Source organism: Vipera ursinii (genome assembly GCF_947247035.1).
Source record: "Vipera ursinii genome assembly, chromosome: 3".
Classification (NCBI taxonomy): Eukaryota; Metazoa; Chordata; class Lepidosauria; order Squamata; family Viperidae; genus Vipera; species Vipera ursinii.
In genome coordinates, this window is record NC_139516.1 from 23,746,561 (window position 1) to 23,769,106 (window position 22,546).

The following is a 22,546-nucleotide window of genomic DNA, read 5'->3' on the forward strand; positions in this document are numbered from 1 at the left end:
ATCTATCGTAATATCAACTAGAGAGGCAAGAAATATATAGGTACTCCTTTAGCAACCACAGCTCGGACCTGCAGTTCTGTGTTAAATTGCCAAATGGAAATCATATGACTCTGACTGCTTTCCTTTTCCCCACTCCCCACCCTTTGCTACCATGCTTGTAGCTGCCAATCCCAACTCATTGCTTTTATGTGTATTCCGCATCGTCTGAACAGGGCAATTGGTTGGCAAGATTACCTATAATGCATACCCAATGGAATGCAGCTGTAGTATATTGTTGGCACTTCCATAGAGACTCCATTCAAAAAAAATTGTAAACTTTAGGTATATAGTATATGGGTGTAAGTAGTTTTCAAAAATGTTCCAAAATACTTCTTACATTTCATGGGAAATTAGGTTCAAAAATGAATTGCCTTTGATCTAGAATATTTCCTCACATGAACTGCTTACAACAAGGATCTGGTATTTTTCTGTCCTCTCTTATTCCTAAAACATAGGAATACCAGAATTTTAAAAATTTCAGTGTTATCATAAACAACATTGGCTGTAGTCAAAACAATATGCTTGAGAACAGTTTTCATGATAGACTGAACTATAAGCTAATCAAAAGGATGGAATTTAACGTATCAGAAAAATATGGCTTGTTTAGGCATATACCCTGCCTTTCCTCTTGGGTTCAAGATAGCAAAGAGCATTTCCTCCTCTTAACAAAGCCCCACTCTGGGATAAAGTGGTCTCAGTGAGAACAAGTACCTCAAATCACCCAATGAGTTTCTGTGGTTGAAAAGGAACTTGATTTGTGTTGTCTGATGTAGCACCTTGGTTCTGGGGAAACATTGTTATATTGTTGAAATGACATTAAAGTCGTCTACTACTACTACTACTACTACTACTACTACTACTACTACTGATCTTGAATTTCTGAGCTCCTGCTACAATTCCTTAACCCCAAGGCCAAGAACATCCTTGGTGGAGTATCAAGAAACTCCAGATCAAGAAATTCCAGAAACTCTACCACCAAACCCTTACTTTTTTTTATGTGCACAGTACATGCATACACATAAAGCATGGCTTTACATGCTCAGTCACAGGAGCTGTTGTGACATTTGTGACAATCCCCGTTCTTGAACACCTTTCTTAGAACATTGTATGATCTCAAGCAGTGTACTGATAGTCCTCAACTTACAACAGTTCGTTTAGTGACCTTTCAAAGTTACAACAGGACTGAACTTATGACTGGTTTTTCACACTTGCAGCATGCCCATTGTCACATGATCAAAATTGAGATGCTTGGCAACTGACTCACATTTATGACTTTTGCAGTATCCGGGGGGCCCTGTGAACTGCCTTTTGGGGCCTTCTGACAAGCAAAATCAATGGGAAAGCTAGATTCATTTAAACCACTGCATTACTAATTTAACACCTGCAGTGATCCCCTTGACAACGGTGGCAAGAAAAGTCATAAAGTGGGGCAAAATTCACTTAACAAATATCTCACTTAGCGACAAAAATTTCCGGCTCAGTTGTGGCCGTAAGATGAGGACTACCCGTGCTCAGACGTTCATAGCTCATTACTTAAGCCATTGACTTAAACCACAGGTAAAAATGTGGGTGTTGAAGCTTCTTGTAAGAAGACATTAAGCTAGAGCAGGGGTTGGCAACCTCGGCTCTTTTATGACTCGTGGACTTCAACTCCCAGAATTCCTGAGGCAGCTATGCTGCCTCAGGAATTCTAGGAGTTGAAGTCCACGAGTCATAAAAGAGCCAAGGTTGCCGACCCCTGAGCTAGAGTCTTGCCATAAGGCTCTTCCCCCCCCCCCCCATCTCTCTGCTGCTGAGAAGAACAGGCTTTTGGTCTGCTCCCTTGGAGAGAAGTAGCAGCTTGGTCAGAATGTTGGAACAGGAACTGTCTGGTGGTCACACCTGCTGCTCTGGGAGTGGAAGGGGTGGGGCTATGGGTTTCTGAATACCTTATCCACATTAGACAGCACCTGTGCCAGAGGAGAACTTTTTGCTGGTGGTTTTCTATAGCTGTAAGTGAGTGCTTGATGGAGAGGGGGGTAGATTCAGGAATTTGAGCCCCAGCACACCCACTCAAACATCAGTCCATGTTGTTAGAAGGGGAAACTAATTTTCAGGGGTAAATTGGACAGAGGTACTATAGGTAAGTGAACAGTGGTATTTTTTAACTCAAAGGTGTATTGTACTGAATAGACCAAATGCACTGGAGCCCTTCTGTCCTGCAATGGACTGGTTTCTTATGACTGCCCTGCAGCCAGTAGTTGAGCTTGTATAAAATGCTTATATGTAATTAAGTTAACCATGGTTTATTCAGCTAAGCTACTTTTTGGCTACACATAATCTAAGAACCATATGCTCTTACTGCATAGGTTGGGTTTAGGCAACAAGCTGTTCTAAAATGTGATAGGCTGATATGTAGTCCAGTGTGTTGTGCCTACACAGGTGCTTAATGTCTCCCCTCAGCTGCACAAGCCAGCTGTGTGATTTTGGCTCAATCATCTTATTATTCAGGCTAAGGGAGGTGTTTGAAGTTATGTTTTAGGGGCAGGGAGGACATAGAACTTGATTAGAAGAATAAGGTAAGGAGTAAACACTGATCCTAGGGCACACATTTGCTTTCTTTTATTTATGTTCATTGTTGAAAAACGGTTGTGGCTTCATCTACTGAAACATGTATTTGCCAGCAGCAAAGTACCTGACCTCTGTGTCTTTGAAATTGAAATAATTCTAAATGCAGAAATAATTAAAAGGGCTATGCCACCTCCCTTCCCAGTCTTTCTGAGCCATAATGGGAAGAATGTGATTGGGGGAGGCTTTTTTCAAACTTATTCCTTCCAACTATGCTGAAGTTACAATTCCCAAATTGTCTGTTACAGTATCTCTTTTGGTTATATTGGACTGAGATTTGTGGGATTTGAGAATATCAAATTGAGAAAGACTAATATATTAATATAACTGGTATAATTGTATAGGGCATAAACTGAAACAAACAACTCTTCATTTTAAAAAAAAGTTTGTTAACTTCCTTCTGAATTAATTACCCAGAAATAGTGACCATTAAAAAAAAGTTTTACATCAAATGAAAACATTTTTGCAACTTTCCACAACCTGGCTTCCTCCAGATATTTTGTTACCAGTTTCAACCTAACCTGACCATCTGAAGATTATTAATGAAAATTATAAAGGAGAGATGATTAAGAATTATTGGCAATGTAAACATTAGTTTATCTGTTGATACATTCGAGAGGGTTTTTTTAAACCTAAAATCATTTTTACAGAGGCCAGAATCAGGGTGCTCTTATAAGTTTCCTAGGAAAACTAAATATTTTGTAGCTCTCTTTTGATGTGGTTTTGAACAATTAGGGAAATAACTGGTATAGCATTGAATCCTCTAAGTAAAGAAGCTTGGTATTAGTACTTTGGCCAATGTTTCCCTTAAAAACTCTTCACCACTTCTACTATATAAAACCACAGAAAAAAAATCGTCAGTGAGAATTAAGCAATATGACTTTGTAGTTTCTTATCTTCCTTCTTCAGAAGAACAAGGGAAGATACATAAGAGTAGGTTTTATCTACATAATGATTTTTTTTGCAAATGAACAATCAGTAGAATAATTGTTTGTATTAAGTAGAGTAAGCTAAAATGGATCTTACAGAGAAGAAAATATAAGAAGTTAAACCTCCTCTTTCAGAACATTAAACTTGAGATTAGGAGTGAATATCCTATACAGAAAGTGAAATTTCATCAGAGTCCTAGTCTTATGACTCTGTGTACTGTCTAAAAGTTTAAATAAGATGCTTCATATGTTATTTCTCCCATATATGCACATGCAGAAGTGTGGGGAGCAATTGTTAAGACACAAAAGTGTTTAGAACTCAGTTTGAAAAAGACTGGCTTTCTTCTTCCTCTGTAAAATCATTTTACCAATGACCTCTTCTAAGAATAGTGTTGGATTTTGAATAACATTATCTGGCTTTGAAAATTGCTTGGCCATAAAAATTAGCAACCTTGGGTTTAGCAATCTTGGGATGATAGCTTATCATGAAATATAATGAGCTTAGTATAACCTCAGCCCATTATACTTCACTAAGAAGATAAAAAGATAAAATAGTTTCCAAAGAAGTACCAAGCAGGTTTACTGCAATATTTCTCAACCTCAGCAATGTTACGATGTGGGGACTTCAGTTCCCAGAATTCTCCATTTAGCATTTCTTGTTTTCTGCATATAGGGAATTCCATTACCCCCCCCTCCTAGTCTTATGGCAATATAATGGGAATTATGGAAAAGTGATTGGATTCTAGTTTAGGTAGACTTGAGGGTGGAGAACTTATACATACTTTGTTTCCAATTATATGTTGGAATGTAGTTCAGTCTTAACATTTTTTTCCCCTGACACCATGCAAATTTTTTCACTGCACTGCTGTAACATGGAGAAGTTACGTGGAGTGCTATCATAGCTATTCTAACACCCTGTTGTTTTTGTCTCTCAAAAGTCTACATTATGCAACTTAATAGTAACTAGGTTCTGCTTCACTTCCAAAGTGAAACTAAATGATTGGCCATGAATGCTAGTGGCCCAGGATATCCTCTAGCCTCTCTCTATGTGGGTGACCTGCATCCAGATGTGACTGAAGCCATGTTGTTTGAGAAGTTCTCACCTGCTGGGCCCATCATGTCCATCAGAGTTTGTCGAGATGTTGCCACACGACGATCTCTAGGTTATGCTTACATAAATTATCAACAACCTGCTGATGGTAAGAATTTTCTTCACTTGGTTTAATATTGATATTGTACAAAAATGCAATACATACTAAAATGCACTTTATTTTACTATTTTCCCCCCAAATGGTTTTTCTTTAGACTTTCTGAGAGGATATAGTTTCCTCTTTAGTCTTATTTTCCTTTTTCAGATGGAGGAGGCATGTAATATCTTTTTTAGGGATAATAACTTGAACTAATGTTTCATGTATGCATTATATAAATATTTCTTATTTCTCATAATTGTGATGATAGATAGATAGATAGATAGATAGATAGATAGATAGATAGATAGATAGATAGATAACCTTTATTGTCCTTTTTTAATGTGGGCACAATGGCACACATTAAAAATGAAATTTAGTTGCTTGCTCTCAAAGTGTATGCATACATAACACACATTTAAACATACTATATACAACATATGTATAGACCTACACCCTTACATATAAGTAACATATAAATATTAATCACTGTCCATCTTGAATACATACAAGGAGGAAGCTTTAGAGTTCATAAGGTTAATACTGTATGGAACAAAGCTGTGACTGAATCTGGATGTTCTGCTCCAGATACCACGGAGCCCCCTTCCAGAAGGTAACAAGGAAAACAGGTTGTGAAGAGGATGGGTAGTGTCCCAGACAATCTTGCGGACCCTGCTCAAGCAACCCTTCTGTGCTATGTCCTGGATGGGAGGGAGGGAACTGCCAATGATCTTTTCAGCCACCCCCACTTCTCTCTGCACCGCCCTCCTGTCTGAAGCAGTGATGCTTCTAAACCAGACTGTGATGCTGTGTGACAGGATGCTCTCAATTGCCCCTCTGTAGAAAGTGTAAGGATAGGGAAAGGAAGATGAGCTTTTCTCATGTGACACAGAAAATGTTACTCAGTTGTATACTACAGTTTTAATTTTGATCATTTTAAATTTAGGATTTCACAGGCAAACAACTCCATGAAAACCAGTGATTTCTTAAACCCATATCCCGTCTCTTGTTTTCAAGACTTGGAGATAATCTATGTGGGTAATTTCAAACTATTTGAAAAGTTAGATGTTAGGTGCATTGCAATTTGTATTTCTCAAGTTTGTGTTTGATTTGTTAGTAAATGAATGTGCTTTTATTTTTCCTTGTTCAAGCTGAACGGGCCTTGGACACCATGAATTTTGAAGTAATAAAAGGTCGGCCCATTCGTATCATGTGGTCCCAGCGAGATCCTGGACTCAGGAAATCAGGTGTTGGGAATATTTTCATCAAGAATCTGGATGATTCCATTGATAACAAAGCCTTATATGATACATTCTCAGCTTTTGGAAATATTCTTTCTTGCAAAGTAGGTGCAATCTTTTCAGAAATCATGAAATATAGTTTATTTTTTTGTATGATAAATGTATTTTCTTCTGAAGTCTGAAATATATTCATGTGTCACTTTTTCTTATCAATGTTCAGGCTGTTATTGTTTAATGGCTTTCAATTTAATGAGGCTTTCAATTATTTTGCCCTTGGGCAAAGCATCTAGATCAGACATGTCAAACACAAGGCCCGGGAGCTGGATCCGGCCCATGAAGTGGTTTCATGTGGCCCGCGAAGCCATCCTGGAAACAGTGAGGGAACGGCCCCCACTGCCTTGGCCCTGGCCCAGAGACCCTCCTTCTGCCAGAGACCCTCAGATCTGTCCCACTCCTGCCCAGGCCCCCATAAGCACCCTTGATGCGTAGGCCATACGCACTCTAGCCACGCCTACCCAGTAGGCCATGCCCACCCTGGCCATACCCACCCGGCCCCTTGAGGGCAACTGAAATGCTGATGTGGCCCTCAATGAAATTGAGTTTGACACCCCTGATTCTAGATCATCTCCCCACTTTCTCCCAGCATCTTTTCAGGATGGGACAAGAGATGATGTTTCTCAGATGTCAAAATTACTAGAATGGCTCCAGAAGAGCAGCTGATTCTGAGAAACAGAATTAGATTAGATTCAACATATTGTTTCCTCTTCTCCCTGGAATTGGGAACTCTACAACTGTATAAACTGATACCTCTTCAAATATGCTTCCATTCAGTAGCCATGTAATCTCCATCCAGCATCAACAGTACAGATTGGTTGGAGATTATGGGACCTAAACCCAACATTCTTAGATGGCTTCAGGTTAAGTATGTGATAGCTATTATTCTTAGGTCTTGTAACAGAGAACTGGGAAGATAAAAGGCAAGCAATGGGTTGGTTATCAGTTCCAAGTTTTGATTTGCCTCATTTCCTTTCTGTCCTTTCTCTTAAATTTCTTAACAGGTTGTTTGTGATGAGAATGGATCTAGGGGCTATGGCTTCGTCCATTTTGAGACTCACGAGGCAGCAAACAGAGCAATTGATACAATGAATGGAATGCTGCTAAATGATAGCAAAGTGTAAGTTGAAACCTGAGCCGATAAGGTGCAATGAATTCTTTTCAGTGTATCCTTTACCATGAGAATAACCTGCAATTCCAGTATAGTTTAAAGAAACAGTCATGTGTTGGTGGTAAATGTAATAAGATCCAGGTTCAGGTCTAGGATCTCCTGTCTGAATCTTTGAAACTTAGTAGATCTGTTATTAGTCGGACTCGGGGTCAACAGAGTGAAATCAGTTAGGTTTACCAGGCCAAATACATCAATTGTATCGAGTTGTGTTGGGGGTCTCCTGATACTCCCATGTAACACCTCTTCTCCGCAAGCTGCATTGGCTTCCAGTTGCCCTCCGGGTGAGATTCAAGGTGCTGGTGATTACCTATAAAGCCCTAAATGGCATGGGTCCGGATTACTTATGGGAGCACCTGCTGCCGGCATCATCTTCCCTTTGTCCTGTGCGCTCCCACAGAGAGGGCCTCCTCAGGGTGCCGTCGGTCAGAGAGTGTCGGCTGGCGGCCCCCAGGGAGAGAGCATTCTCTGTGGGCGCGTCAGCCCTTTGGAATCAATTACCGGTTGAGCTCCGGATGGCTCCCGACCTTCGCTCTTTCTGCTGTGATCTGAAAACCTACTTATTTGAACAGGCCGGCCTGGTCTAAGGGTTTGGGGTATTTTTAACTATTTATTGTTAGGGCTAATTGCCCTGTACACCGCCCCGAGTCCCTTCGGAGAGGGGCGGTATATAAATCCAAATAAATAAATAAATACATTTAATCTTACTTTTAACTTTTGTATGTAGTACTTTTATTGCCCTGTACACCGCCCTGAGTCCTTCAGGAGAAGGGCGGTATAGAAATTCAATTAAATAAATAAATAAATAAATTGGCATGAGATGTTTTCTATATTCTGGGGTGGCTGCTGTAGTATTTTACCTGGGAGCTTACTTTCAGGTCTGACATTTTAGATCAGAAATAGCCCAAGGCGATAGGTAGTCCCATCTGGATGTGGCCCCCAGATTCTCTGAACAAGTTGCCCTCAGATTTCATTTCAAAGTGTATTAAAACAGGGGTCTGCAACCTTGACAACTTTAAGACTTGTGGACTTCAGCTCCCAGACTTCCTCAACCACCTTAAGGATTCTGCCCTTGCAATACCCTTTTAGGAGATGGTTTCATATCTCCTATCTTGACCCTGCAGATTTGTTGGCCACTTTAAGTCCCGCCGAGAGCGTGAAGCAGAACATGGAGCCAAAGCAATGGAATTTACTAATGTCTACATCAAAAACTTTGGAGAAGACATGACTGATGAGAGGCTGCAAGAAATATTCTCAAAATTTGGTAAGGGTGGCACTTAAAAGTGCTGCTTATAAAATAAGGGTTGTGAGCATAAGTTTAACAGCTTAGCAAAATAGCTATAGCACTTAGATTTATATATTGCTTCACAGTGCTTTTCAGCACTCTTTGAGCACTTTACTGTGTCAGCATATTCCTCTCCTCCAACAACTTGCCCCCTTATTTTACCGACCTTGGAAGGATGGAAGGCTGAGTCAACCTTGAGCTGGTCAGGATCAAACTGCTGGCAGTTGGCAGAGTTAGCTTGTAATACTGCACTCTAACCACTGTGCCACTATGACTTAGATGCTGCTACAGATTTTTTTGTGCAAAAGATACAGCCAGTAATGTGATCTAACTTACTTCCAAATAGGTAAAAATATTCCATTGTGAAATAAGAATTTGAAATCATAATGTGAGCCAGTTGCATCATGTGGAGGCCACACCTATCCCAGCTCTGGCAATGCAAAAACAGTTGTGATACGTTGCAACACGTCATGTGACGTGGCGAGATTGACACCCATGATCTAAGCCATAAGGGTACAACAATTTTGCATCTGTTTTAAGGATATATTTTGGAAAGCTTTCCCCATCTGTTGCTATTCAGATGCAATGCTCATCACCTCCCCTAATCCTTTTGAATTTGTCTATTACCCCTAGGGAATGAAAAGTGATTATATCTGGAGGGTACAGAATTATGGCTAGCTATATTTTTATATGTAAGCTAGTTTAAAAATGGTTTCTCTTTTTAATATCAGAGTTAGAAATTCCTTCTCTGTAATTATATGCAGAACACCTGACCTGTTTGTCTTAAGCTATCTACCAAGTGGATGCACTTGGTAACAGGAAGACTTCATTTTAAGATATATAAAATGAAAAGGATGCCTAATATTTAGAGAATAATAACTTGATTTGTATGGATAACCATCTGATTTAAGCAACTCTGGGTCACTCAAACTGCCATGAAACAAATTTGAATTTCCTAATGCAGAATTTAAAGACATGAAAAATACCTCCCTGGAGTAAAATTCCTCTGTGAGCCATAGGTTTAAATGTAATATGGTACTTATAGAATGTAATACTTATTGGCATGTATCCATCACAATCCATGAGTGCAGCTGAGCATCCGTTGGCTCAGCACTCAATGAAAACCTCCTTTCTTGTAGTATTAGCCTAAAGGTTTTTGTTCTACTTCCAGGAAACACCTTGAGTGTCAAGGTCATGATAGATAATTCAGGCCGCTCAAAAGGATTTGGTTTTGTCAATTTTGAGAAGCATCAAGATGCTCGGAAGGCAAGTTGATCTTCATTCTCAGTCTTCCTTTCTCTGTTAAAGAGTAATGGTGGGAAGAAAGATTTGAGGAATATAATAACAGTTTAAGAGGTTTTTTTGAAGCTAATATCTCATCATAGGTTGAACTAGTTATCCAATTATTTCCTCTGGCTGTGGCAGGATAGCATTTCCTCCTTTGGCTAGTTCAAAGCAGGACTTAATTAAAATAATAATTCCAATTAATACGTGACTTACAGCATTTCATTTAGTGACTGTTTGAAGTTGCAACAGCACTGAAAAAAAGTAACTTACAACTGGTCCTCACACTTATGACTGTTGCAGCATCTCCGTGGTGACATGATCAAAATTTGGGCGCTTGGCAACCGGCAAGCTTTAGGACAGTTGCAGTGTCCGAGGATCATAGGACTGTCATTTGAGATCTTCTCAAGGGCTTCTGACAAATAAGATCAATGGGAGAAGCAAGATTCACTCAACATGATTCATTTAACAGCTGCAGTGATTTGCTTAACAACCATGCCAAAAGTTGTAAAATGATGCACAACTCACTTAACAAGCTGCCTTGCTTATTAATGGAAATTCTGATACCAGTTGTGGCTATAGGTCAAGGACTATCTATAATGAAATGATAAAGTAGGAGGTGATTTCCTGTGAAATAAATTTACAGCCTTGCCTGTCACCTCTTCTCACCGCAGGCTGTTGAGCACATGGATGGAAGCGAGATCAATGGCCGAACAATATTTGTTGGCAGAGCCCAAAAGAGGATTGAGCGACAAAATGAACTGAAGCGTAAATTTGAGCAACTCAAGCAGGAAAGAATGAGCCGATATCAGGTAATATCAGCTGAAGGCAATGTGTGGCTGGGAAGGGTGGAGTCTTTTCAAGTCCTTTCTCTTAATGCCATCTTTAGGGACCTTAAGATTGAGTCTTCTCAATCCTTGGGAACAGCATTCTTCTCAAGATTAGGTTTGGTCCCATCTCATTGTTTTTTCAGAAACTGTTAACATTTTCCTAAAAGGTTGGTGATAAATTGATTATTAAAGGGATCATCCTGCCATGAATTGGTTATTATAACTGATCCTCAAGGTGCTGTTATTCTGTTTTGTTGCATATCATCATTGCTATATTAATGTTGCATCGTTCCTTCTGGCTGCAAGTAGCTTTGACCCTAGAGAACAAATTCAATAAAAATAACGAAATCTAGATTTAAGTGCTGGGTAAATGGCGAATAGCAGAAGTTAACATAGGTCAATGTTAAGTTCACTTGCATTAATTTGAAAGATAATGTATAGAGGACAAACACACAGGCCCGGATGTCTTCTAGTTATTTTCAACCATAACTGTTTTTATTTTTGATAAAGCATGACCACTTGTCAGATAAAGCTAATCCTACACCCTAGATACTTCTCTTGATGGCACATAAGATTCTTTCAGCCTTATGATGCTGGATGATGTCATGTATATGTATGTATTCATTACAAAAGTCGTGTCTAAATATCATTTATGGTGAATGCAAAAAGTGGCTGTGCTTGTTTGCTTTCAGGGAGTAAACTTGTATGTAAAGAACTTGGATGATGGGATTGGTGATGAGCAGTTAAGAAAAGAATTCTCACCCTATGGAACCATCACAAGTGCCAAGGTCAGATTCTAATATCTGAGTATCTTTGCATATTTGACGTGGATGCTTGCTAGCTGTTCTCACCAATTGAAAATAGTACTGGGCTGTATCCTTTCATAATGCAGTTTGAACTTGTTTCATAATTTGCTTTACCAAAACGTAGTGGATTTTTCATATGTAGGGATGCATGATATGGAAGGAATAATAATCGCAGGAGCTCTCACTTGGAGTGCGGTCCCTTCTTAATTTTTTTTATTGATTTTATTTATTAATATGCTTAAACCATCCAATAACCAAAGCTCATTTTATGACACCAAGTCAGTCTCCATGTAATTATAATTAATTATCCCTCTCCATGCCTTGTATTTTCTGCAGTAATTCTGATTGCTATGTCTTTTATTTAAAATATTTTAATCTAATTTTTCTGCCTGAAAGCACAAAATACAAGAATTGTTTTGTACAGTTGTTGAATGCAGGGAGATAGCAATATGGCTTACTGTTATATATAAGATTATCTATTCTATTATCCAATAAAACCAAATTTCTGCAAAATCTCTCTCTGTTTGTGTGTGTGTGTGTGTGTGTGTGTGTGTGTGTAAATCCTGAAATAAACTAATTTAATACATTGATTACTATGTGTTTAAAGCTATGTAACAGGTTGGGCACAGTATAATATGAAGCTTGTAATAAGGACCAGGGAAGGACATTTAGAATTGAATCAGTTAGCATCATTTCCCTGGTATATACTGTTCCACCAGCAAGGCAAGATTCTAAAGCTGATGCATCTTCAAATCTCTTCCACAGTTTTGGAAAAAATCTGGGACTTCTGCTTGAAGAAAAGTGAAAAGAAATCTGTTCATATTGTTGGATGTAACTATTAGCTTTCAATTGAAAACAAGAATTTAATTTAGAATTTTAATATTTCCAAACTTTCTTAATTGCAACTGTTAATATAACAAAAGAATTTAATTTTTGACAGTAAAGATGCAATATCCAGTTCAGTTACCATGTGTTTAGACTTTTAGCTGCTCTGTTAGGATAGGACCTTGTCTAAGGTATACCATCGTGGAAGTAGTCTACACTTCATACATCTGGGATGATGTCATTACAGTCATACCAGAAGCAGTTAGATGGTTAGCTTCCTTAGATATTGAATTGGAAAATCTATCCTTTTGTGACTCTGTGGTGCCACACTAAGGAGATTTTTATCATGGTTTTACCTTAAATTTAATATTTTATCTCATGTATTGTACACATACACAAACATGCTGATGCTTTATGTAAATGCATATTTGTGTATTAGTGTTGTATAGCGGTGATTGCATGACCTCTGTAGATGCCATGTGCTAAATAAAACAAAATTTAATTGCCCTATTTGTAAGCACCATCTTGTCTGGTTTGACCATACTGACCAGGGTGGACATCCCTGTCTGTGCTGAGAGTCATGGGCTCAATGGACTTTGTTTTAATTTTCCATTCAGGTAATGACAGATGGCGGACACAGCAAAGGTTTTGGGTTTGTATGTTTTTCTTCTCCAGAAGAAGCGACAAAGGCTGTGACTGAAATGAATGGACGCATCGTCAGCACTAAGCCTTTGTATGTTGCCCTTGCCCAACGGAAAGAGGAGCGAAAAGCCATTCTCACCAACCAATACATGCAGAGACTGGCCACCATGAGGGCCTTTCCTGGTCCCTTCCTATATTCTTTCCCACCATCTGCAGGCTACTTCCTGCCCCCAATTCCACAGGTAAGACCAATACGAATACCACTTCCATTAAAGATACATAAGTAAAGCTAACAGCATTTGACAGCATAGAACTCAAGGCATAGGAAAAAATCTCCCTTGAGATGCATATGTTAAAATGTGCCATCAGGCATCATAATCAAATTTATATGCCTGGGGCATGTGAGTGATTAGGATGGACTACTTTTTTTTCCAACCTGGGGACTATTTTGTCTTTGTGCCTGCCTGTGGGTGCAATAGTGTGCCAATGATATCATGACATCACCAAGGAACTTCTTTTTGTTTTGGGGCCAGAGATGGGGGTGAAATGCATTCTCCTTAATTTTCACAGAGAGATAAAGGATTTAACTGAAGCTTAAAATATTACAACCAAAAAATGGGGAAAAATTAGATTTTTGGTACCATGTAACACTAAGTTAGAATTTTGTTAGTGCCTAACGTCATTCTTATGGGCATTATTTCCACAAGGTAATTATGCACTCTGTGAAGAAGTACTATTCTGGCTCTTCAAAATCTAATCAGCTTTATTTGAATGCCCTCAAATTTTAATGTTGTAAGAGAAGTCTGGAAAACAAGCTATGAATTGTTTCAAATAAGAAACAAAGTGAATTGTTGCATGTGAAGAGAGGCTTCATCATTGTTCATTCACCAAGCTTTAATTGAAATCTGTAGTCTAATACATTTGAAATTCACTAGGTTGACAACAGCTTTATATAGTCATCTCCAGCCAGGAACATTATTCAGTTATGCATATAACTGAAGCCTAGACCAGAAAATAAAAAAGACAATAGCAAAACATTTTCCTATTGTTGCCATGAAACCTGCATGGATACGTTAATGAATTCATCAATCATTGGGTTAGATCTGAAATTCCCAATCTGGAGGCACCAGATTGGGAAAAAGTGCTTAGATTTATAATGCTATTGCAGGATAGCAACAATCTATAATAATACTGGAACTACAAAAATAAAAACATCACAAAACTTATAAAATCCCCATTTTAGTTCCTTCATATGCTCAAAATGTTAATGATGTAAAAATAAATATATTGTTTGTTTATATACATTGTCATGCCACCTTCTCTTCCTTCTTCTCAGCCACAAACTAGAGCTACTTTCAACAGTCCTAGCCCAGTTGCCCCGGTCCGCCCAGCCCCTCGCTGGAACACTCAGTCTTCTAGGCCTCCTTGTGAGTTGAAATCTTATTAAGCAGAAAATATGTGTGAGAATGTAAGGAAATGAGGTTGCCCATGTGTGAAGTTCTTCCTTTAATGCCATGGCGTAGGACTAAGAAATGTTCTTAAAATAGCAACTAAACTATAATTCAAATATTATGGGGTAGTGTCCATGGCTGGTAGTCTTAATTGTAAGTTCAGTAATGAGAATGAACCAGAATTCTGGTATTAACTCCTGCTATGATCTCATCCATAAATAAGGTTTCTGACTGAAGCTATTTAATTGTTGTTAGCATCCTACCATGCAGCTACGCCAATGGTAAGAACTAATGGACCACCTCGCCGCCTCATCTCCAACATCAGCACTATGAGACAAGCCTCCACTCAAGTTCCCAGAGTACCATCCACTGGCCAGAGAGTGGGTAGGTTTGGGGCTTCTGTTAGCTCATCGTCCAGATGAACACAACTTATATCTCTCAAGGGAATGGGTTTGCTTTGTTTTTTGAATCACTGACCAGAAACAGGGAGGAAAATGATCCTTAAAGTTTGTACAATAAATTCTACAATGTGCTATTTATTTCTTAATATAAAACCTAAATATAAAACCTTCTTATATTCTAAGTTTTGGAAGTCTGTTGCTCTGTAGCGTGATTGGAAAATATAGTTTGAGAATATAGTACCATGTAATGTAAATCTGGATTTTGTTTGGCTCACTGAGCAAGCCCATGGCAGTTGGCCAAATGGAATCAGTTTACACAAAGCTAAAACAAATAAGACATATTATGGCTTAATATTAAGTGTAACCCAAGAAATTAAATATATGGCTTAATTGGGCTAAATGTGTTGACAGCAGACAGATGAAAATGTAACTTTTTGGGTGCCTGCTTTAGACAAAATGATCACCAAGAGTCTTATGTCCGATGTAATCTTTCTTCCTGGAGTGTCATTGGGTGTATCTTTCCATTTTTGTACCATGTATCATGCATGTGAGATCTGGCAAAGATATTACAGATCTGTACCTTTCCAGGTTTGGGTGCAATGCAGAACTGTGCTATTTTAAAAGTTTTTTTTAAATAAACATGTAATGTTGTGGAACAATTAAAGCCTTTCTTCAAAATATTTTTGGTTTTATTCCAGTCAACATTGGAACCCAGACCATTAGTGCAAGAGCATCCTCTTCTCCAACTTTCTCACATGGTATCTCGCAGTACAAGTATTCTTCAGCTGTGAGGAATGTCCATCCTTTGGGTACAGTAACATCTCTGCCAATGCAACAGGTCTCTACTCTTCCATTCTGCAGTGAAAATACACACTTAGATGCAGAACCTAACTCCTCTTAGATGGGTTATTTTTGAGATACTGAATTTGGCAAATTGTAGCAGAGACATGTAGAGCTGGGATTCTAATTTGGGAGTGGTCTTAAGTTGGATATCAGGGAGAACTCACTGAGAAACCAGAGAACCAGATCGTTAGCCAGTTCATGTTTGCTTACTTGGTTGGTCAGGTAAAGTGACCAGATTACCAACAACATTCCTTTCCCATGTTTCCCTCCAGATCAGGGGTGTCAAACTGCCGGCCCACGGGCCGGAGCGTCACAGAGAAACCGCACCCATCCCATTTTCGGCAATGGGAAAAAGTTCCGATATGTCACGCGACATCATGTGACGTCGCAAGTTTGACATGCCTGCTCTAGATGGAAAAGAAGAGCACTGCACTCCTGGAATTCCTAGTGCTATTTTATACTTAAAATACAAGGTTGTTCTCTTCTGCATTTTATTACACAAAAACATATCTTGATTAAAAAAAATATATAGGATTGAGAGTACACTTCAAAGTACGTTCAGTATTTGTCCAGGGGTCAGAACATAGCAGAGATCTTGGTGCTACAATGATTGACAGCAGCTTTCCATCCTTTAAGACAACTCTACTTTCAAAAATTAAGGATTAGGTCTATGGCTTTCTGTATGAAAAGGAGCTATTATACTACAACCTTCCATCTTTTAATTTAACTTAAGCTATATAATGATTATTGCATGGTGTATAGAAATCAAAGGTATTGTATTGTTTCTTCAATATGGCCAGGAAGGAAAATTCTTTCACTGGATAAGATTTGAGTTGGACAGATACTTATATTAAATCTGCTACAGAGAAGAAGAAAAACTCTAACAAATGCATTCTTCACAGAGTGTCATCAGTTGTTATTAGTTGTTCAGTAGGAATGGAAGGGCTCTTCTCAGTGTATTTTGTTTCTTGGGCTTTAGGCTGTAGAACCAATCATTCATATCCACGGACAGGAGCCCTTGACCACATCCATGTTGGCTGCAGCCCCTCCTCAAGAACAGAAACAAATACTTGGTGAGTGGTGTGTATCCTCTTCTAATAGGCAGCACTGTGAACCTCCCCCTCAGCCAGAACGTTCTCAGAGAAAAAGTTATAATCAAATATTTTATGCTTTTGAGTTACCACAGTTTAGCTTAGAAAACAATGTTCCCTAAAAAGATGTACATCAATCAACCAATCAGTTTTCTAGTCCAACCCCAAGCAGCTCTCTAGTCTCGTCTTAAAAACCCGCCAGTGATGAAGCATCCACAACTTCTGAAGGCAAGCTGTTCCACTGGTTAATTGTTCTCACTGTTAGGCAGTTTCTCCTTAATTCCAGGTTACTTCTCTCTTTGATTAGTTTCCATCCATTGTTTCTTGTCAATGGATTTATATCTACTGCTTAACAACAGTACAGTTATTGGGACTGAAAACTATTGCTAAGCAATGTGGTGGTAAAATGTGATGTCATGTGACTGCAGTTCTGGCAATTCTGGTTGCTGTCAGTGACAAAATCCTTCCTGGTCGTTGAGTGCAATGTCACGTGATCACCATTTGTGACTTCCTGCAGTCATCCCCATTGACTAACCTTGTCAGAAGCCAGTTGTGAAGATTGCAAATTGAGACATGTGACCATGTAACACTGCAACCATTGTAATTACAATCCAGTTGCAAGTGCTTGAATTGCAGTTGACTGAAGAGATGCTGCAATGGATGCAACTATGAGGACCAGTCAGAAAACTCATTCAGTGCCATCATGGTCACTGAATGAATGATTGTTAAGCAATGACTCCCTGTATTATGCTAGTTCTAAAGTCTGTCTATCATAATGTTTTCTACAAATTATCTAAAGCTTTTATTTATTTACTTAGAAATTCACATGGCCGCCTATCTGATACAAAATAATCCTAGGCAACTCACAACAACATTAAATAAAATCAGAATAAATGAAACATTTAAGCTCATATATTCCAAACATAGTATATATATATATTCCACACACAGACACACACACACACACACACTACTCACGCACACATATACTTACGAATGGCATATACCATATTTTAGAAGGTTAGTTTCTTAGATGAATGCTTTTCAACTCTGTATGTAGGACATGTATAGGAATAAACCAGAATAAATCAAATTGTACTAAACATATTGGGAGAGATTCATCTTTTAGCTGATAAGATGCTACTTCTTTTCTATTGCAAGAGATGAGAATTATTACCCAGTTATCTTCACAGATTTAGCTTTCTATTAGTTGCACCCTGAATTATATGCTTCTTGCCACCACAGTGAGTCCTGGAGTCAGCCTTTGTTGCTTTTTCCTCTTCTGCCTCAGTGCTTCTGGACAATATAGACGCAGGAAATATGCTAAGGGAAAAATCTTGCTTCAGGAGTTAGTTCAGTGTAGCCCATGTGCACTTCATAGCATTTAAAATAAAGCAAGCAAAAGGGATGAAATTGTTACAGTGAGTACTGGAGAGAAAAGAGGGAGAGGTATTGCCTTGGTAAATCCTAAACCTTGAGTTTTCCAGTTTCAATCACTTGATAAACAAATGATAACGCTTACTTCAATCAACTTCAATTTGTAATGCCTTTATAGGCACATTGTGTAGAGGTTTTGGGGTAACAGTGCAGAAGTTGTCTCCTGGGATGTTTTTGTCAACTTCCCAATATAGCCTATATCTTCTTAGAGCCTTCCTACTTGACTTTAATCAAGATAAAGTCTACTTAGTTTTTTAAAATCAGCCTAAGTAATCTAGTGGTTCCTACATAGGAGAGTTCTTCATGATACATGATTTTATCTTTTTTTTTTTTGCTATGCATAGGTGAACGTCTCTATCCTCTAATTCATGCAAGGCACCCCACCCTGGCTGGGAAGATTACAGGCATGCTGTTGGAAATAGATAATTCTGATCTGCTTCTTATGCTGGAGTCACCAGAATCCCTTCAGTCTAAGGTACTGGGATTCCATGCTTAAAAATGCCCTAATTCTGCAATTCCAAAATTTTCAGGTGAAATGAACTGCCCTGCTTTGTGTTAGGTTGGTCTGCATGGTTAATTTGTCTCAGCAGCATGTCTGTGGGCTGTTTTTCAATTCAGTTTTTACCAAGCAGACTGATTTTCCACCTGCTTTGTTCTTTTATATCTGCTGATTATTCCTTGTGCTACTGTACAAAATTGGGGTTATGTAATTGTCCTGTAAGTGTTGCATGGACCCACAAATTTACAACTTTTCAATGGTGATCCATTATAATGATAGCATGAGGGAAGAACACATACCAACAGCCTAGAAATGTTAACTGTAGAGTATTCACTCCTACACATCTTCACTCCTGTTTCAACCTTATGAACATAGGGCTACTGGAAGAGTGATAGCAAAGGTTCACCTAGTCCAGGGGTAGGCAACCTCGGCTCTTTTATGACTCATGGACTTCAACTCCCAGAATATGCTGACTCAGGAATTCTGGGAGTTGAAGTCCATGAGTCATAAAAGAGCCGAGGTTGCCTACCCCTCACCTAGTCCATTGTTCTGTCTCCTGTAATAGCCAACCAGATGCCTCTAGAAAGGATGACATTATCAAAATAGCACTCACTGGTGGTTAATCTCTAACTGGCTACCAAATTTCTGACTTAGAATCTAGTGGTTTCATATACTGATAATGTATTTATTACTGGTCTGATCTATTGTAGTATGATATGGGAGTGCTACTTTGAGTATGATAAGTTCTAAGAATGATCAGAACTGTGGTCAGAAGAAAGCATGATAGATTGTGAAAATGGTAGATTTGTTTAAAAAGACAGTGTGAAAGAACTGTGATAAGGAAGAAAATCTGTCATATGTCTATATTCATGTACCTGTATTGAAGCATGTTTGATCCTAGAAGGACAGATTGACTACAGGTAATTGTCAACTTACAGCCACAATTGAGCCCAAATTTTCCATTGCTAAGCAAGGGATTTTTAAGTGAGTTGTGTCTCATTTTCTGACCTTTTTTGCCACAGTTGTGAATCACTGCAGTTTTTATGTGAATCATAGGGTCATTGGCTTCCCCATTGACTTTGCTTGTCAGAAGCCAGCTGGAAAAGTTACAAATGGTGATCACATGATGCCAGAACAGTGCAATTGTCATCAATACATTCCAATTGCTAAGTACCCAAACTTTGATAACACGATCATGGGGACACTGCAATTGTTGTAAGTGTAAAAACTGATCATAACTCGCTTTTTTCCAATGCCTTTATCATTTTGAACGGTCACTAAAGGAAGGGTGGTAAATCAAGGACTACCTGTACAGTAATTTAATTCATGGTCTGGCCTTAACTTATCACTTATCTCAGGAACATTTTTTTAGTTAAAAGTACTTGGGCTGCTTTATCTCTGTGCCAAGTTAGCATGAAAGAGTTTCATATATTTCAAAAGCTCAAGTGTAGATTAAAAACAAAACATTGAATTTCAATGAGAAATAATAAAGTGGCCTTGAGTGGAATTGTTCTTAATTATTAGCCCCTTTTCAAATATTTTTAGCAAGATTGTTCATCAGAAGGCTTGTGAAGGTGGGTTCAATGCCAAGTATTGAGAGAGAGACAGAGAGAGCCCACAAGTGAACAGGTGATCCGGACTATAAAGACATCTTCCCAGATCTGTTAAGCAGGGTCCATTTTACAAAAGTAGCAAAGTAGTTGTGTCAGTATGTTATTACAGTCTGCAACCTGGGGTCTTTCAGGAGAATTGGAATTGGAGCCAATGAATTCTGGGACTGCTAATCCCAAAGCATTAGCAGGGCTATGGAGAAGCATGCGCTACTGTACCAGCAAAATTCAAGTGGAGTTTTCCTTTTAAAGGCTTTGTCCTGACTGCGTGTTGGATTCTTTGGATGCAGAAACAATGATATTTCAAACTGTGCAACCGACTGTTCTAAACTCCAATCTTGTCTTTGGCTTTGCCTTTGTTAGATCGAGGAAGCAGTAGCTGTGCTTCAAGCCCATCAGATCTCTGAAGCAACCCACAAGAGCAGTTCAATGGCATTTCTCCCCTGATGAAGGTGCGCTGAGTGAGCATTACCTGCCGAGTCTAGCTTTCCATTTCCACAGTGTCTGTGATTTTGCAAAGTCAGTATTGTGTTTCAGTTGCATTCCCCCTTCCTCACTTAAAAGCATTACTTTCCATTGCATAGAATGCTTTAGCATAGGGTCAATCTCTGCAATTTTAAAACGCATGGACTTCAACTCCCAGAATGCTAGGAGCTGATGTCCACACATTTTAAAGTTGATAACACTGAGAAACACAGCTTTAGCAGGAAATGTGTGTTAATAGTATAATAAAGTTAAAGTGCACAAGGACTGCAGGAAGGCCTGTCCAGGAGGGCAAGTTTAATTTACAATTGAGGAATTGGATGCAAATGCTTACTTTCACATTGAAATGAAAGAACTATTGATTTAAAAAGAAGTTGTTGCTGAGGCTGTGAAGCTAGGAAAAAAAAAGCTCTCGAAAATCTGTTAACCAGCAGCATTTGTTAAAAAAAATTAGACTTGGCTTCTCCAATTAAAACTAAAATGTATCATTGCAGGAAAAAAAAAGAAAATGGACAATCCCCACTGAAGAGAGGACAAAACTTTCATGCTACCAGAGATTTTGTTAATATCTCTTTAAACTAGTTGTTCATGCAAAAATCTAGCCCGATTTGAATTGTTTTCTTTTTTGCACTGAATGGCTGTTATAGTAACTTTTCCCATATGTGATCCTGGTAAGCCTGGTATATATGATAATGATGCAGTAGGAAGATGAAAATGGAACATAATTATACTCTTATGTTATTTTTTGCAAATTTATTTTTCAATCCTGGTTCTTTTTTGTAATCTTAAGCTTGAGAGCCTGTACCAGTATTTTATTTATTCCTGCTGTTGACTTGATAAAAATAGCTGAAACTTCACTTCACCAACCTATGTCTCCTTTTCTAGATGGTACTCTTCACATTTACTGTAGAAATGGCAGAAACAACCTTTTTTGTTGTTTGTGGGTGGATTCTAAACTCTTCAAATGCTTATTTTTGGATTTATTTTATTCAGTTTTTATGACTGCCCACTTGCATGCAATTCTGGCCACTAACAACACTGAAAACAGCAAATGAGTATAAATAATAAAAATCCAAGGAGAAAAATACCATTAAAAAGCACACAGATCTGTCGCACCAAAATCAAAATTCATCAGGATTGGAATTGCTATTGCTAAGTGTGATACCAACAACCATTATCAGTTAGCAATGGCAGTTTTGGCAGGCCGGGTTGCCACTGTTTTAGTGACAACCATGTGTTTCCTTAAGTGAGAACCTCACATGACTGTGACTTCCAAGTTCCTGCTGGCTTCCCCACTGACGTTTGATTGTGGAAGCTGTCAGAAAACATCAGAAATTTTGACATTAGAATCACAACTCACTGTGGTGGCCAATACTATAAGGACCTGTCATGAGTACCATTCATGCTGTCCACGCTGTTGTAACTTTGAACAGTTGAATCTGAGAATTGCCTATATTAACCCTCTCACGGCTCATGGAACATCCTGACCTGCTGACTGTGGGAAGAACCAGGGTTTTGTTGTTGGGGGGTGCTTTCTGAAATCTGGCAAGGTTGGAACCATCTGGATCTCTGAGCGGATAATGTTCTATTTAATAGGAACTACAATAGTTCAAGCTTTCTGCCACTCTTAAATAGATGGGACCTGGAATATGCCAAACCTTTCTAATGCTTTGATATTCTTCGATGAGCAGAGAAAGGAAGATAAGACAATTCTTCAAATATCCTAGCCTTGTGCCATAAAGCTCTTTGTACACAGTAACCTATCCTTTGAATAATAGAAGTATACCAGTAATCACTGCAACTTATGCGGGGGTGATATTATATGTGTGTAGTT

The 22,546-nt window shown here is 38.6% G+C and overlaps 2 protein-coding genes across 2 annotated transcripts in view; both read left to right on the top strand.

Annotated features, from left to right (window-relative positions):
* The window catches only part of LOC310638086 (uncharacterized protein), an 880,437-nt gene that overhangs the window by 302,422 nt on the left and 555,469 nt on the right, over window positions 1–22,546 (top strand). The window lies entirely within an intron of this gene.
* On the top strand, window positions 4,582–21,572 carry PABPC1L (poly(A) binding protein cytoplasmic 1 like; the record flags this gene model as incomplete). The annotated part of the gene is made up of 15 exons (XM_083357721.1): window positions 4,582–4,774; window positions 5,914–6,107; window positions 7,062–7,177; window positions 8,350–8,489; window positions 9,682–9,776; window positions 10,469–10,606; window positions 11,317–11,412; window positions 12,873–13,139; window positions 14,234–14,324; window positions 14,604–14,732; window positions 15,448–15,587; window positions 16,572–16,665; window positions 18,465–18,595; window positions 20,593–20,682; window positions 21,209–21,572. 14 exons carry the CDS (start codon window positions 4,582–4,584, stop codon window positions 20,674–20,676), a joined length of 1,908 nt encoding a protein of 635 aa, XP_083213847.1. The 3' UTR covers window positions 20,677–20,682; window positions 21,209–21,572.